This window comes from Numenius arquata, chromosome 5 (genome assembly GCF_964106895.1).
Source record: "Numenius arquata chromosome 5, bNumArq3.hap1.1, whole genome shotgun sequence".
NCBI lineage: Eukaryota > Metazoa > Chordata > Aves > Charadriiformes > Scolopacidae > Numenius > Numenius arquata.
In genome coordinates, this window is record NC_133580.1 from 70,196,175 (window position 1) to 70,213,958 (window position 17,784).

General features: G+C 50.2%; 1 protein-coding gene across 1 annotated transcript in view; it reads right to left on the bottom strand.

Annotated features, from left to right (window-relative positions):
• The window catches only part of ADAMTS3 (ADAM metallopeptidase with thrombospondin type 1 motif 3), a 104,760-nt gene extending 95,446 nt beyond the window's left edge, over positions 1-9,314 (bottom strand). Inside the window, exons 1-3 of the mRNA XM_074147642.1 lie at positions 9,246-9,314; positions 8,541-8,568; positions 783-1,183 (exon numbers count right to left, since the gene is read on the bottom strand). Coding sequence (XP_074003743.1) covers positions 783-1,183; positions 8,541-8,568; positions 9,246-9,314 — 498 coding nt within the window. The remainder of the gene's footprint in view (positions 1-782; positions 1,184-8,540; positions 8,569-9,245) is intronic.
• Positions 9,315-17,784: the final 8,470 nt, after the last annotated feature.

Here is a 17,784-nt window from a genome sequence, read left to right on the forward strand (position 1 = left end):
ATTAATCTTCCTGGATGCTGCAGTCATGTTCCACCACCGCTCCTGCTACTCAGAGAGCACAAGGTGAGTATTGTTCGCTTGCTCTACCGCATGATTGAATTAACGAATGGTATGTGTGCTCCATATATGCCCAGGCTTTCAATGTGGGATTTGTGCACCAAGCCAGCCCCTGCATCTGCTGAAGCCACGACGAAATACCACGCGGTCTCAACCCACACGGCAGCAGATCTGAGAACCAACCCTTCATAGACGTGAACCGCTCGGTTCTCACATGATGCCTTCGGATGAAACAAAACGGCGTGTAAGAAAACAACAAAAAAAAAGCCTGCTTATTGCACAAATAAACCCTTTACAACTTAAACCTGTTGCTACTCTTGGACCACAGGGCAGCCTGCGATTTTGCTACCCGAGAAGTACACAGCGACGATTCGGATGCCAAATTCTACATTCACTCACCAAAAGGTCATCTTTTAAGTAAGTTACTTAAAATTACTTCATTATTAATTTTCCCATTTTTAACACTTCATGAAAGTAAAAAGGAAACCCAACAAAATACGTTTGATTTCTTTCTCACACCAGTGACATTAAGAACTTTGCTGAAACTCAGAGAAATCATCCCAGAATAAAGCAGCAGGAGCGCAGGCATCAATATGTAGTGAGGCATTTTCTAAGGATTTATGAAATGAAGTTCAGAAATGGTATCATTAAGTAATGTGTAGTTAAAAGCAACAAAAGCTGGGTACGGAGTGGTAAAACACTTAATGCCGTTAAAGAAGCCTTACCAGTCCGTCACAGTTGCTGATGGCCACGGAAGCCCCGGGGATGTCGGTGATGTCTCCCACGTAAGCGCAGTTGGTCCACAGGGGCTCCCTTTTCCACAACCTCTGGGCAGCGGTTCCGGCCTGACTCCCGTTCCCAGCATCCTTCCCCGTTTCCACAGAGTCTTCGTACCACTCCACTATGGCCTCGGGAGCCACCAGGCGCGTGTTGGGCTTCAGCCGGAGATGGAATTCCCTCCCGAAGGCGGTGACGTTAAAATACAGCTGTTTGGGGCTCTGGGACACCTCCCGTGCTGACCTTCTTTGGTGACTGGCAGAGAGGATATTGGAGATGTAGCTTCCATCTGCGTTGGTGCTAATCGGAATCACCAACCCGTACGGTCTGGGTCTGCTCTTTCGTAATTCTGCCAAGAGAAATAGCCAAAACCAAACTAAAATTAGAACAAGAGCACGGAAGGAGCCTGAAGACATCTCCCCTTCCAATAGTCCCACTGTCTCCATTCCAATAGCTCCATCCCATTCCAATGGATGTCAGTTGGAGCCTCTCTGAATCACTCCACCAACAAGTTCTGCTGAAGAGCAATAAAAACCTGTGTAGTTTGGAAAAGGACAGGGGACAGTGACATCAATGGGCAGTAAATTATCTACTAGATTGCTAATTTGGATATAAGCACACGTAAGGTACGTGTCACTGTGCTCTCCAGCATCTTCACTTGGGTACCCGACAGCAAGGTCTTTACTGTTCTAAATGCTATCAGTTGTGACTATAAAAACGCTTTGTACAACTTTTACCCAGAGACTGAGAGGACACGTCAGAAAGATGACAATCGTCTGACGCATCGTCATGTTGAGCAAGCTGTGACAAACCAGGACAATGTGAGAGGAAGGACCTGCCACCTTCAGAGAAAGCCAAAGGTGGGCGAGCACCAGGAGCTCTGCCCAGTTACGCACCTCAAATAAACACACACCACAGACGCTGGGATACACACAAAGCGCATGAAAAAACACCCTCCACATGCCAAAATTTTCAAGAAGTAGGTCTTTCATGGCTCTATTTTCATAGAGCTTACAGAAAAAAAAACCGAAATGCTCATTTACATTTATCTGGGGAGTTTCCCGGGGTTCGGGTTTGCTGAGAAGCCCCAGACGAGGCAGCAACCCCCCTGAATTCTCCTGTAAGGAACGCCAGGCGAGTCCTCCATGCGCCTTCAAGAGAACTGCTTGCTCCGGTGGCAAGACCTTCGTTAAGAGTTAGAAAACGAAGCGCCAGGCTTGTTGTAACTGCCATTTGCACACGTATCTCTGCAGTCCCCGAAAATGGCAACCGGGAAGAGAATCCCGCGGGTATCACACACCGCTCCTCAGGGAGCTGATGCCACCAGGGGTACAAGCAGTGACTTGTCCCCTTCCAGGTCTCCTCTAACAAACCTCCTCTCCCAGCACCCTGCTGCTGCCCTTCCTCTTTGTGTAACTTGAGTAACGGAGTTGAAAAAAAAACAGAGAACCTAATTATCTAAAAAAAAAAAGCACACAGAACTTTACAAATTTGTACCCAAATCCTGCACTTCGCCGCAATACATCGAAGGATAAAACCAGCCAAACCGCGCTCTGCTGACAGTACTGAAGAAACCCTCAGGTGATGCTCAACGGCACTCAATGGCAAGGTGCCCTCAACACCAGGAGCAGTCACTGCCGTGAGACCTCTCATCAGAGAACCATGGTTTGGGGTGGAAGGGACCTTAAAGCCCATCCAGTGCCACCCCCTTCCCCGGCCAGGGACACCTCCCACCAGACTCCTCCAACCTGGCCTTGAACCGCTCCAGGGATGGAGCATCCCCAGGTACCCGAGCCCTGTGGCCAGACAGGGCTGTGGATAACCCAGAAGTTCTCTGAAGGCTCACCTGCTCTGGCAGAGGCATTGGCCAAATGGCAGCAGAGACAAAGCCATGGCAGAAAACAGGTAATAGCAAGGAAAGCTCCATTTCCTAGCTTTTTTTGTGGTTCCCACTGGTCAACCAGCACCTTTAACTGACTGGAAACCTTCCAGTTGGGTTCTGAATTTGCTTAAGTGAACACAATCATCCCCTACCTCCCAGAAAGCCCCTTTCTGTGCAGTCCCTTACCTATACCCTGAAAATAGCATTATCAGCCTAAGAGAACCATCTTTTCCCTCTCCGCTATTCTTAGGCACCGATGGGAAAAGGAAGAGCATCTTCTCTTTTGCTCGGAGAAAGGTCTTTTCCCGTTATCACACCTGCAGCCCTGCATCAGGACACACACGCACACACGTCTTTCCCGCTGCCCTGAAGTAATTTCACACCACTGTGAAACAAGCCCATTAAATGTGTGTATCTTGTCTGTCAGACCTCTGCAATCTGGCAGGAATCAGGATATTCGGGGCCCAATTCTCATCCCGTAAAAGGAGAAGGAGAGACATTCCCGGGCCAAACCGCTGCTAAGAACTGGACCGCAGCCTAAATCTTATTACCTGTGTGTCAGACTGCCGGAGAGCTAAAAAGACGCAAAGCACAGAAATAATTATTCCCTAGCTCTTCTCTTCCTCAGAGAACTGGCTAAAGCGATGTGAGAGTGATATTACTGATAATATTCATTTAAAAAAAACCTCCACGATTGGGTAGCTCAGAGGCTACCGCTGAGCGCCTCTGAGAATTCCTCAAATAAATATACTTAATTAAATGAGCTAAATTTTACCCACTCCCAGCATGAATCACACTTGAACTGAGAATTAATAGAGAAAAAGCTCAGTAGTTAGTCCCTCAGAGGCATCTGCTTATTTTAAGAGACTCACACATTCAGTGAATAGCTTTAGCAGGAAAACGTTCCTAACGGCTTCATGTAACTATTTTTTCCTCCGGTTTTCTTTTACGCCAGTTACTGAGGGATTTGACAGAAAAACAATGTACGGTACCAGTAGGCTGGATATGGACATTTCAATTCCTGCACTAGAAATACCTTTAAATAATACACAAATACTATATCCCAAACAAGCGAAAAGTTCCTTATTTTCAAGCCCCTTGTTCTGCAAACAGCTGGAACTCGCAGTGTGGTTTCCAGTAGCAGCCAGCAATCCATTTCACCGCACACCTACAAGACCAGGTCCCCAAACCGGTACCCTAATTAGGACGTTATCCCTAGGATAATTCCCATCTAAGCCACTGGGAATTCCGAGTCAGGATTGCTGAGGTCTCTCCTTAGAGAAGGAACCAAATTAAAACTCTAAACTCATTTTTATTAATTAGAGACCCCAGGAAGAGGGGGCAGAGCTGCCGGGCTGTGGATTGGAACTGGGTCAGAACAGAAATGGAGATGCTCGTGTTCCCCGGCCGCAGCGCTGAGGTTTCATTCCCAGGCTGACACATTCCTCCTTCTACCTCGTCGAGATTCTTCAGGGCTTTTTTTTTTTTTTTTTTTTTTTTTTTAAAGCAGGATGTTCTGTGCCAGAGACCACAGTCTGGTGATCAAATTCTGTGCTCACCGCACAACCGAGAACTAGCTTTGCACATCTTGCAGCAGTATTCCCAGACTGCCACTTGCGGGGGCAAAAAAAAAAAAAAAAAAAAAAGAGTTATTTGGCTAGTAACAAGAGCAGCCAGCTTAGCCACAAGAAGGTAGGAACAAAGGCTGGAAAATAAGGACTGTCAAGTTTTTGAGTCAGCAAAAGCCTTTTCCAGAGTCTCTAAATGCTGAGCTAGAAGAGGAAATGCCTTTTGTTCAAAGGCAATTAAAATTAAATGTGACATGACTGAATACTGAAGACATCTAAACTCCTCCACTGACTTATGTTACCCTTTTTCCAGAGACCGTATGGTCTGAGGAAATGCAATTCCAGCTGTAGGTGTTCCCTTTCCGAGGGTAAGATTTCAGAGTCGCTCTGTTCTGCTAATTCAAAGCTTACAGGAACGACCGGAGGAGAAACACAGAGCGATAGAAAAAGCACTCAACTTCCAATTTTCTTCTTTTTTTTTTTTTTTTTTCATCTGGTTTTAAACGGCTGCTCCAGTTGCACAATGTTTAGGTTGAAAGGAAGCACTTAAGAAAGAACATCACATTCTTTCATTGTGTGCCAGAACATAATTAGCTAGAGAATGCCTCTGAAGAAGCCTGTCCGGACTTTTTTCCCCTCAAATACACATGAAACCGAAGAATGGACACCACTGGCTCCCAGGAGCCGTCTCTGCACTGTAAAACTGGTGACAATGGGCCTTTTTTATTATTTTTTAGATATAAGATTTTATGAAATACATTGATCAAAAAATTGTCCGTGTGGTTTCCCACAGCAGAATTCCAAATGCACAAACAGCCACTTAAGAAAGATTTGAAAAGCAGAGTCTGAATTGCAATCAGTGCAATCAGTGGAAACGCAGGGATTTCTGAAAATTCAGACACATTATTTCTACATCTCAACCAAGTCATCCAAGCTTGAAGACATTTCTTTTTTTCTTCTTTTAATAAGGATTTAAACCTCATCTAGTGTTCATTACTCTGATTGGTTTTTTTCTCACGCTGCATGTAGATAAATTTTGGTAAGGGGTCTGTCCTTTTCCCAGCCCTCTGAGTCGCAGCCAGAGGACCAACTAGTGTGGACACACGAATTTTCTGACGACAGGAGCACCTTCGCCTGTCGCCGTCACCCGCGACATTATATCCACCGAGGGAAAGCGCGGGCACCATCATTTTTTCCCAAACATCTTCCCATCCACGGCAATGAGATGCAGGTTAATGACCACGTGCAGCACCCACACCTGCCCCTCCGTACTGCCAGCAGATGTTTCAATTCGGAACAGCAAGGTGGAAACCTACTAAAATCCTACCAAAAGCACAACTGTTTTGGCAGAGAAAATGCTGTGCAAGGGAACAAATCTGTGGGAACTGCTGACATGATCCCGTCCACGTTGCCCCACCATCGGGCTGTATGGCGAGTCCCAGAGTGTCCCATCCTGACGCGGTGGGATGACTGGAGGGTGACCATCAGCCTCCAGAGCTCCCTCACCAACCCTGGAAGTTGGATCTGAGTGGTCGGGAAGCTCAGCCGCCTCGGCAGAAGGACCGGACCTCACGTGCCCCCTTCTAGAGCATTCCTGCGCCCGCATCTTCCGCAGGGAATGCGCTGCTGGGAGGCAGTACTGGGGAAAAAAGCAGTAATTACCTGCTGCTGCCGGAATTAAGAGGAGAGCATTTCAATAAAAAGACTGTCACAAGTTTCCGTGTTCTGAGGGATTACCATTCCATCCCCCAGATAACCCTAATGGGATGAGCGCAGAGCTGCTCCAATCACTTAGCAAAGTGCTGCTTAATTACATGAAAGGGGGGTGCGGTGACAGGGTGGCCCTGGCAGGGGTTCCATCGTCTCTTTTCTGCCTTCATCGTCAGGTGGTGGCTTCCAGAAAGGAAGAAGCAGTTTTGGCTTCTCTCTTCCAACCATCCGGTCCACCGTCCGCTCCGTATTTGGCTGCCTTTGGGTGGCAGAAACGCCCAGAGAGAAAGACAAGACGGAAAAGGAGGATGGATTTCTTGAGAACTCCCCCAGCAGCTGGCACCTGCAGAGGGAGGAGGCCCTGAGGCACGCTTCGGTGCTGGACGTTGGGGAGAGAAGCTCCCATGGTGAACCTCTCCTCGTGTCCTCATTCCTCCACTCCAACGCCGACTTGCCCCAGGGATATGGGCAGCTCCAGGAATTCCTTGTGGTGTTTTCACCTGGGTGATGGTGTTTTATCCCGGCTGTGGGCTCTGCAGGTCAGGCATCCGAGTCCTCTTCCCGAAGGAGCACCGAGCAGTGACGATGCTCTGCCGTAGGGGAGGTGGAGGCAGGAGAAGGGGAGACGCAGCACCACCCCGAGAACCGGCACCTTCTATTTCACGAGTGAAAACAGAACCGTTTCCCCCCGGCAGTTTCCAGGCGCTTGCAGTACGTTATGCATTAATGCTGTTAATAAACTTGGGTTAACTCCCTATCTCTATAACACGTTATCAAAAAAAATAAAATCCTATATGCTTTAATTAGTCCTACGTGACTTTCCAGGCTATGAGAAAAGATTAGGTGCCGACAGCAGCCAGCCCCGGGCCAAATCAAAATATCCAACACCGATGCAAAGTGACACTCAGTAGGGACTCACAAGCAGGACACCCCATTTGCAGGGAACCCTAGCGCAGGTTTCGCTGTCGTCACCGAAACCCTAAACTGAGTAAGCCATACTTTTTGAATCAGAACTTACAGGATCGAGTATTACTTTAAATATTAAGTTTAAAATAATCAAGCGTAGGACAAATCTCAATGACAAGTGTTAACGAGCTATCTCTGCTTTGAGAATACAGCCGCACAGCGGGACACGTGGGACCACGGACTCGTGGATCTACAGGTGGACAGACCCACAGCCGACGTCCTCTTCATCTGCCCCTGCGCAGGGAGAGGAAGGTGACACCACCTCAGACCCAACAGCTCCCCGGGTGCCACCAGAGCCTGTCCCACACCGACCCGGGGTGCCTGATTCACCCTCAAAATCAGCTCTCTCCTCAAACGTTCCCGACTACAGCAACGCTGGGGCCGTGAAAGAAAGGAAAAAGTTAAAGGGAAAAAAAAAAAAGTTATTTTCCAGATTAAGGAATTTTGTCTGATGTAGTGTGTAATTTAAAAGACACTGTTCCTGTATAGCTTATGGTTTCTGAAATTCAAATACGACCCATTTCTCATGGAAACGACTAGAAATAAAATACAGGATCAGCATACCACTGGAAAAAAAGCCTGTTTGCCAGTTAGGTTTAAATGTACCTCACGGTCCCAATTCCCATCATTCACTGATCGCAGGGGAAATCAACCTAAGCCCAGAAGAACGCAGCGCCAGCAACTGAAACTGAGACAAGACCTCCAAAATGTAGAGAAATACGTGAAATTCTTTTCTGAGCAAAACCTCAGCTCAAAACCTGAAACAAAACCTCAGAACTGGAGGTTCTAACGGCAACGGGAAGCAGAACCGCCCGGGGTCCATTCCCAGCGCTCAGGAGTGTGCAGGCACTGCAGCTCAATAGCAAATATTGAAAAGCTCATTTCCCACCTGGGAAAGCCAAGGAGCGTGTCCCTCACACCGAGGCCCTAATTATATGCAGCTTCCCATCCTTTGAAGAGAGTCAGGGATGCTGAAGCTTCAGTACCAAGTACCCCTGGGCATGACCAGCACTTGGTGCTTCGGTGCCCTCGTTCATCCCAGACACCGACCCCGCAGCTCCTTACCTAAAGCCACCCGTTTATAACAACCCCTGCTGGGCACCCTGTGCCACCCACACAATATGAAGAGGCCTCGGCCTCAGACAATTTTTTTCCAGTTAAAAGAAAAGGTTAAACACTTCCACTAGCGAAGGAAAATGGCATGAAGACACAGCTCGCCCTGGCCAAAAGGAGCAGGCATTTCCTCCTTGATTCAGAAACGAAGACAGAGCGTCTGACCCGGAGCCGTTCTGCCGAGACGTTCAGAGGGTCAGTTTAAGCACGCTGCGATTTTTAGCTTCTGCTGGTTTATACCGAAGAAGGGAAGCACAGACGTGTCAGGGTGCAAAAAAACCAACCTAATGAGAGGGCATGCAAATTCAAGCCATGCCACATCCCTCAAAGCTACGAATGCTGCCGGGTGGTCGCGGTGCGGGGCACAGCCCGCATACAGATGGCTTCTCCAGAAAATAAACTAGTTTGCTGATCTTACTCCTTTTATTTCCCTTTTGATAGCAGCAGTAATAGTTAAAAACACTTACCTATCTGGATCTGTTGTTCTTTACCAGCCTGCAGAAGAGGAAAGAAACACAAGCACAAAGTCGTTAGTGTAATTACTATGTGACGCGTGACAGCAGAGCGATTCTAAAAGGCTGAAAAATTACTTGGGTCTGTATTGCACCGTTTTTTACATCTCTGCTCTGGGTTTCCAGGGATGGCACTTCTCCTGAACCGCATAAAGAGAGTCCATAACAAGTTTAATGTCAATAGAGCCGCTGAGAAATCCGGATCCCGAATCACCCCTGCTACACACCGTGACACTGTGCCAAAAAGTTAGTTCCTCGCCCGAGGACAGGCCTTGGCGTCCCCGGGGCCGCGAGGAGGAGCGCGGTGACAGCTCCCCGCGCCCCCGCGCACGGAGGGGCGCCCGCACCCCCGGGGGGACGGCGGGACCGGCCCCGGCCGGGGCGATGGCGCCCGGGGGCGGGGATGCTGCGGCGCCGCTGCCGGCCCGGCCGCCGGGGAGGGGAGCGCGGGGTGCGGGGGCTCCCCGGGGCGGGGGGAAAGGCGTTCGGGACGAGACCCGGGCGGCGGGGAGCGCTCCCGGGCCGCCCCCCGGAACGGGAGCCGCAGCTGCGGCGGCATCCCGGGGCCGCGGGCGGAGGGACCGGGCGGGCGGGAGGAAGGGGACGGGGAAGGGGACGGGAGGGGGGGGGGGGGGGGGGTCGGGTCCCGCCGCCACTCACCTGCCGTCCGGCCGCTGCGCCCACCCCCAGGAGCGCGGCTGCCACGACCCAGAGGGGCAGGAGCACCATCACGGGGACCGCCGCCCGGCCACCCCGCACCGCTGCCGGCCGCGGCCCCGCTCCTCCCGCCTTCCTCCTCCTCCTCCTCCTCCTCCGGCGGCGGATCCCCCCCCACCCCCCCGGGGCCGTACCCCCCGCTGTCGCCGGCGCCCCGGGCGGGCGGGCTGGGCGGCGGCCCCTGGCCCCGCCGCCTCCCTCCCTCCCTCCCCTCCCTGCCTGCTGCTGCCCGCGCCCTGCCTGCGCCCTGCCCGCTCCGCGTAGCGCCACCTGCGCCGCTGATAAAGGCGCACCGGGGGCCAGGGCGGCCGCCGCCCCGCCCTCGGGCACCGCCACGTCAGGGGAAGGGGCTGCGGCGGGGGGGGGGACCGGGCACCCTCGCAGTGACAGGCACACCGAGCCCTCACTGCGCCCCTCGACTCATCACGGGATGGTCTGGGTGGGAAGGGACCTTAAAGCCCCCCCAGCGCCACCCCCTGCCCTGGGCAGGGACACCTCCCACCAGACCAGGTTGCTCCAAGCCCCCTCCAACCTGGCCTTGAACCCCTCCAGGGATGGGGCAGCCACAGCTTCTCTGGGCAACCTGGGCCAGGCTCTCACCACCCTCACACCAAAGAAGTTCTTCCCCACATCTCAGCTCCATCTCCCCTCTGTCAGTGTCAAACCCTTCCCCCTCCTCCTATGGCTCCCCTCCCTCATCCAGAGTCCCTCCCCAGCTTTCCTGGAGCCCCTTGAGGGACTGGAAGGGGCTCTAAGGTCTCCCCGGAGCCTTCTCTTCTCCAGGCTGAACCCCCCAACTCTCTCAGCCTGTCCTCACAGCAGAGGGGCTCCAGCCCTCCCAGCATCTCCGTGGCCTCCTCTGGCCCCGCTCCAACAGCTCCATGTCCTTCCTGTGCTGAAGACCCCACAGCTGGATGCAGTTCTCCAGGTGGGGTCTCCCCAGAGCGGAGCAGAGGGGCGGAATCCCCCCCCTCGCCCTGCTGGCCACGCTGCTGGGGATGCAGCCCAGGGTGCGGGGGGCTGTCAGGGCTGCCAGCTCACGGCCGGCTTCTCATCAACCATCGTTTCATCCATGAGCCTGACAAGGGAAATCCACAGTCCACCTGCAAAGAAACACCTGTCCCCCCCATCAGCTACCTGGGTAGGGACACCAGCTTCACGCCCCACGGCAGTGACTCCGAGTAGAGCCCCCCAGCCTGTGACAACACCCCTAAGTTTCCATATTTCCTATCGACCCAAGGCAGCACAATGAAAGGTACCAAGTCCCCGAGACCCCACCAGATCAGAGCCTTGTCACCCCAGCTGGGAGCTCGCACACAACCAAACCCCCACTGCACAACAGGCAGCGTCACCCGGCCCGGGCAGGAACCAAAATCCCCTCGCACAGAGCCTTCCGCCGACAAAAAAAAAATCTTAAACCCCACGCTCTGTACATTCTCGGTCCCTTCTCTTTGCCCAGCAGACGACGCTCAGTTGAGGCTTGTGGTACTCAATGGCTTTAAGTCCAGATGGAGAACAGTGACTAGTGGTGTCCCTCAAGGGTCCGTGCTGGGACCAGTACTGTTTAACATTTTTATCAAAGACATAGACAGAGGGATTGAGAGCACCATCAGCAAGTTTGCAGATGACACCAAGCTGTGTGGTGTTGTCGATACACCAGAGGGATGGGATGTCATTCAGAGGGACCTGGACAGGCTGGAGAGGTGGGCCCAGATGAACCTCATGAGGTTCAACAAAAGCAAGTGCAGGATTCTGCACCTGGGAAGAAACAATCCTCAGTATAAATCCAGCCTGGGGGATGAGGTATTAGAAAGCAGCCCTGAGGAAAGGGACTTGGGGGTGCTGATGGACGAGAAGCTGGACATGAGCAGGCAATGTGCTCTCGCAGCCCAGAAGGCCAATCACATCCTGGGCTGCATCAAAAGAAGTGTTGCCAGCAGATCCAGAGAGGGGATTCTGCCACTTTACTCTGCTCTGGTGAGACCTCACCTGGAGCACTGTGTGCAGGTCTGGAGCCCTCCATATAGAAAGGACATGGACCTGATGGAGCGGGTCCAGAGGAGGGCCACCAAAATGCTCAGGGGGTTGGAGCACCTCTCCTATGAAGACAGGCTGAGGGAGCTGGGGTTGTTCAGCCTGGAGAAGAGGAGGCTCCAGGGAGACCTCATAGCGGCCTTCCAGTCCCTGAGGGGGGCTACAGGAAGGCTGGGGAGGGTCTGTTTACAAAGGCCTGCAGTGACAGGACGAGGGGCAATGGTTTTAAGCTGGAGAAGGGGAGCTTTAGATTGGATATTAGGAACAAGTTCTTTACCATGAGGGTGGTGGAACACCGGAACAGGTTGCCCAGGGAGGTGGTTGAGGCCCCTTTCCTTGAGATATTCAAGGTGAAGCTCGACGAGGCCCTGGGCAACCTGGTCTAGTTGGGGGTGTCCCTGCTGACTGCGGGGAGGTCGGACTAGATGACCTTTGGAGGTCCCTTCCGGCCTGGACCAATCTATGAATCTATGAATAACGATTGGGTAACTGACACCACCGGGTATCCCCAAGGGGGAACAGAACGCTTTTGCAAATACTTTTTGGGGGCCAGAGATAAACCCCTCCTACAGCCCCGCTCCTCAGCCGCGTTCAGAGCGAGGGGTGAGTTCTGTCAGGGTCGGGGTATCTCGTGTCACGGGAGGCGGTTACTGCAGGAACGGCTGGATCCCAATTTAAAATCACACTGTTCCCTCGCGGCGTTTGTATCGCCACCTGTGATACGTCACGACCCACCAAAACACGCTTCTCTTGGCCTCCAGCTACCACAAACATGCGGATTGTTGCCACTCAAAGGTTTTCAGAATAAATGCGTGAAAGCCTCGCTCTAATAATGTTTTAAATTGGCCTGCCTGCCAGAAACCACCATATCTACACGAAAAAGAAAATACTGGTTCTGCTCAAGCTGAGTGGCCTCCCAGCAACATGGAGCAGGAGGAGGAGACCTCCAGCCTTGATTTTCAGGAGATATCTTGAATATTTAAACCATACCCTCCTCTGCCGTTTCAGAGAACACGGGTCCTGAACTGCGTTATGGTCTCGCACAAAGCCAAAAAAAAAAAAAAAAAAAAAAAGAAGGAATTTTTCTGAGCAAGTGGGAATGCCTGGATACGTGTCTGTCATCGCAAGTATAAGATCATTTCTGTACATAAAATAGAGGAGGCAGGCTCTTACACCCCACGCACTGTAACTGCGGGCAGCTGCACGCTGCTCAAAAGCCACTTTTTAAAAAAGCCCAGCATGAGAAAGGCTGAGGTGCTGCAAATTGCCGGTTACACACTTACACGTTAAAAGGCAAGTTAAGGACAGTAACTTTGGGAAGCCCCAGAGTCAGAACTGTCCATTGAGAGCTGTCAAACCCGGGCGCCAGCCTAAGCATCGGGGACACACCACTTCTCCCGCAGGACTCTTCCCACATCCAGTGGGCAAAACGGGCACCGTTCACTTAATGGACAGCCATTCCACCTTTTCTTTCCCTCACTGATGCCCATTACGTGACCTCACACCTTATTTATCGCACATTATTCAAACCCTGAAAGCATCAGCGGTGATTCCCTGGTGGGTTTCCCGTAATACGCAGCCCACCCGAGCACTTTGCAAACCCTCTGTTTTCTGCGGTGAAGTGATGGATCGGCACCACCTCTGCCCCTTCGTGCAGGCTAATTATAGGTGCAATTCATTACTTGATCTCATTTCCTTCCATTTTATCTAGCTAAGGACCAAGGCAGGCTCTTTTTGATTTCACGTCACGGTTTTAGGCGCTCAGGCTCCCCGCAACGGGGAATACACAGGAGGAGCTGGTTTGAGCAATTCCCTCTGTGTCCCGCAGGAACGCTGCAGGAAAAGCAGCTCCGAGGACCCCCCGACACCCAGGAGATGCCCAACAGGACTTGGAAGGCAATATCTAAGCGCGGGAAACCATCACGCGACAGGCGCAGGAACCAAACTCCTGGCATTTGGTAACGCTGTTTCTGTGATCTTAACAACATTCCTTCACTAAAGCTGGGTGTGTTATATCCTGCGTTGCGGAACTGCTCCAGATTGGCTAAAACAAGTTTCTAAACGTCAAAGAAAGAAAGATGCACCAAAGACAGACGTGGGGGCCAGGGCAGATACTCTGTTTTGCAAAGAACCTTTGAGAGCAAAGAACCAAGGTTTGACAGAATCGTAAAAGAGCAAATATAAGGTGTTGGAATTAGATGCCTCGTCAGCTATTGCTAATGAGAAACAAGACTGAGTGTGTATCTGTAACAAACGTACATCAAAGCGGTCTTCAAAAGTCCAATTAAAGACTTTTCTCATCCCTAGCAGCCAAGTTTGGACATACTATTACCAAAGAAATCATAGATTTTCTTGTGAGTATTTCAAATCTGAGATAGATACACAAATATATATGTATTTACGTAAGCATGTATGCACACACATATAGCCACAAAAATCTGCTAGGTATTTGCAGTTCTAACGTGATCCTTGCTGAGGCTCCATCAGCCGGGCGTTCTGCACCCCTGAGGCTCCTGCTGATGCACCAAACTGATGGCTACAAATATTTCATGAATATTTCAGGTTTGTCCCTGAAGCAAAAAAGGCACCGAGGTCTAAAAAGTTTTGCACGGGGCCAGATTCTGGAGAGCGAACACTGCAGCAGTATTGGCAGGGTAAGAGTAATACTTATGAGAATAAAACCCCAAAGCTGCGAGTAAAACGTGGCGTTACCTGATGACAAAGGCTCCAGAACACGGTCTGTACCAAATCTCACATTCTCTCACAGCAGAAGTACCTGCAACATGAAACAATTTCAAAGCAAAGTTTTAATTGGAACAAGAATTCAAACTGAGAAATTTTAAAGAGGAAGATTCCATCCATGGAACCAAGAGAAATTACCTGAACGGGAGTTTTTGCAATGCTATTTAATACAAATATTATATATTTGTATTACAAAAATACAAATATATATAAAATATATACAAATAATTCCAAATATTAACAGTTTTTTTGAGACAAGCCCCTGGTAAGCCTAACTGTAACACCTAGGAATGGTATCGACAGTGCAGACAGCGCGGGCTGGTTCACAAAAGGCACAAGACACTCCAGAGACAGTAATTACAGATTGATTTACTCTCTTTGCCACCCCCCCAAAGTGAAGAACACGTCCCTTACACAATGCTTGAGGTTGGTTTTTTTTTTTTCCTTTTCTTCTTCTGTTTTTTCTTCTTTCTTTCTTTTTTTATTTTCCTCTTTTAATCTTTAGCATTAAAACCACAGTTTGCTATCTACTTCCAGCTACCCGTTCTGCTGACACGTGGCTCTGGTGTCAACTTTAAGGATTGAAGATTGGGCCTGAGGTTCCCCTGCTCGATCTAAGCATCCCCAGGGCAGGAGGAGCCTGCAGACCCAGGCCAGGTTCCTGCCTCCATGACCTGGCCAGGTTTCCAACCCTTGGCTTAATGAAAAGTAGAAATATATTTATTTTTTTTTCTCCAAGCAATTAGAGATGCAGGAGGCCTACGGTGCGATCGTTAAACCTAAGGCAATATAAACCAGTTTCTTAGCATGGGATACATGTGAAAAGAATGCCCGCCCCTCGTTTTTTTTTAAATTCGTTACTATTTGCATTTCGGCGATGCCTGAGGTCCCATTCAGGGGCTGGAGCCCCATTGTAGCCGGCATTGTGAGCGCACACAATGCAAAGGCCACGCACAAAGACCTTTCCGTTGAAGGGCTGGAGTCACACTACTGCAAAAAAACCCACCCAGCCCCAAAAGCCGGGACGTACAAGAGCCAAATGCTATGTTCTTACACGGCACCCCATCCCTTGCTGCAGGCTCATGCGGTGAGTTGTACAGCCAGCCCTTCTGCTCCCCAGGGAACTTGTCACCATCACGGGGGAAGGAAGGTGCCACGAGCGGCTCCAGACCCCGTCCCACCATCACCCAGGAGCACCAGTATCACCGTTACAACCCCAGCGACCGGCTCCTCTCCAGCCCCACCACATGGCAACTCCGGTCATGCCCCCCAAAGCCTTTTTTTGCTGAGATTCCACGTTTAACATTTTCCCCTTATTTGCCATCCAACGATTTCTGCCATTTGATTTCCAAAACTGCACGAGAAGCTTTTTTTGTTTTTGATATTATCCTTCTTGTGTGTTTGCCACTGCAGCCCAAGGGAGGGATTCCAGTGCCAAGGTGCAGGCAAGGATCGCCAGACGACGGCACGGGAAAGGCAAGCACTCTGTAAAGGAAAACGGCTACAGTTCCTCCTGCACGGTGCACTAAAACTGGGAATATTAAACCACACAATCATATTTAATTGTTTTAAAGACACTATTAACCTAGCAGATTGTTAAACGAAGAAACATAGTAGGCCTATTATTTTTAACAAAGCGGCGTAAGATTTATGATTGAGATTTAACCACAGCACGTAGGAAACTGGAGAGAAAAATGTGAGACATGAAAATTACAGTTGTAAAATGCGTTATGAAAAATAGAAAGCAGTGGAAAGAGGCAGCGCTTGGGACAATTCCGCATAATAGGTACGTTCCATAAAATTGTTCCTATTTTAAGGTGGTTAATTTTGAAATGGTGTGTGCCAAATAAAATGCGATTAAAACCGCCTCGAATCCTCAAAAGAAATGAATAAACAAATGCCCATAAATCATTCTAAAAATAAGTCAGACCAAGCTTTTAACAGCCTGCGGTACCGATAGAGAAATCGGCGGGTCTTGTGTTGCAAGAGCAAGTTCCTGGAACTGCTGAGGCAGCGACCCCAGCGCCCTGTGCGGATCCTGACAGCATCCAGGGCCCGGGTAAAGCCTTTGCTTACCTTAAACCTTCAGAAGAAAATACCGATGGAAAACGTCTTTCTCATCCTGCACGGTGCATGGCGTGCGTGTGCTCTGCCTTCTGTGCTCTTCAAATTGTAGAGAATTGCCTCGAGTCTTGTTTGAGTTATACCTGTGCGCTGCAGGAACGGGAACGGTTGTGTGCTATCCAGACCTGGGCTTGATAGTGTTTTTCTGGTTGTAGAAGTTCCCAAATTTACACTTCTGGACAGCGAGGAGCTGTGCAACCCCCTTGTCTATCCAGACAGATAGAGGACATACCCCTACAGATAACACTTGCTGGATGCTCACACACTCTCAATAATTTTTTCACTGATAAGAGAAAGAGCAATTTTTGACTTCTGGGAATCCATACTCAGATCTTAAACGGGGGTTATATTTTCCAGGGATTTTCTTACTTTCCATTTCCCCTTTATATTCCATTGAGTGGGCAGAGCAGTGCTCTCCGTGTGGAAGCACTCAATCTGAGGATTTAATTAAGGCAGAAATCACTGCCCAGTACTCTCTTCGACGTGGAAATCTCCCCCCAGTCATGCAAAATGGGAGAGATGCCGTAACTATTACGACCAGAGAGTGGCCGTTCTCTCCGTAGCATTTACTGTAAGCTGCAGAGGGACAGCATGTTTGAATTTCTGCAATTGCCCAAATAAACCCTTCCGTTGGGGGCAGCCAACCAGGCCTGAGGAACGGCCTTTCAGCAACATTTCGCTCCCAGGACTTCATAGCCAAGGAAGGGCATAAGTAATGGAAACATGACAAATGCCGTGGCGCTGCTAATGTCCTAACATAACCTGGATTTAGGCACAAACTTTTATGACTCGTGTAGCCACGTGCTGCCCGACAAGGCACCCGTGAATACGCCAGAACACCAGAATTCTTAAGCCAAGGTGATTGGTCACATTTTACAAAAATAGGACATAGAACCATTACTGGAGAGAACAGGGAACGAATTCTCGATATATGAGCAGGTGAAGTTAGACTGGTCCTCAGGAGCGAGCGGAGGGAGGAGAGGAAGGTATCGGGAGGTCTGACGTCCCCTGTAAGAATTCTGCCATGAAAAGCAGTGCCATCTGTCCTGGCTTACGCTGGAGGAAAACGACACTGGAAATGTTGGGCTTTTAGTGTAATGGCCATCCCGTCACAGACCAGAGATACACCACGTAATTTTAAGTTTCCTTCTGGTCAGAATTACAGACAAACCCTTCAGATACCTATTTCTTGAAGAAGTTTGTGGTCAGCGGAAAGAACCGTGCTGAATCCATGGCTGACCCTCCCCAGGCCACCATCAGTCAACAGAAGACTGGAAGATGCCACGGCTCCCACCGCCAGCTGACTGGCTGCAGCTCCCCATTCCCCCCAGCTTTTTATTTACCCTTTGTGCGCATCAGTGCAACGTCTGCCTTGAACCAGCCCACTCCAGAGCACACACTACGCCAATTTAACCCGTGGCAGCCCAGACAAGCTGCTGATTGACAGCAAAGACACCGTAAAACCTTCTCGTAAAGGCCATGCCCTGCACGAAGCAGCGTGATTGATGAATAATGCCACCAAGACAGAAGATGAGACAGAACATAGTATGAACCAGACGAGCTTTCTGCTCTGTTGCATGTA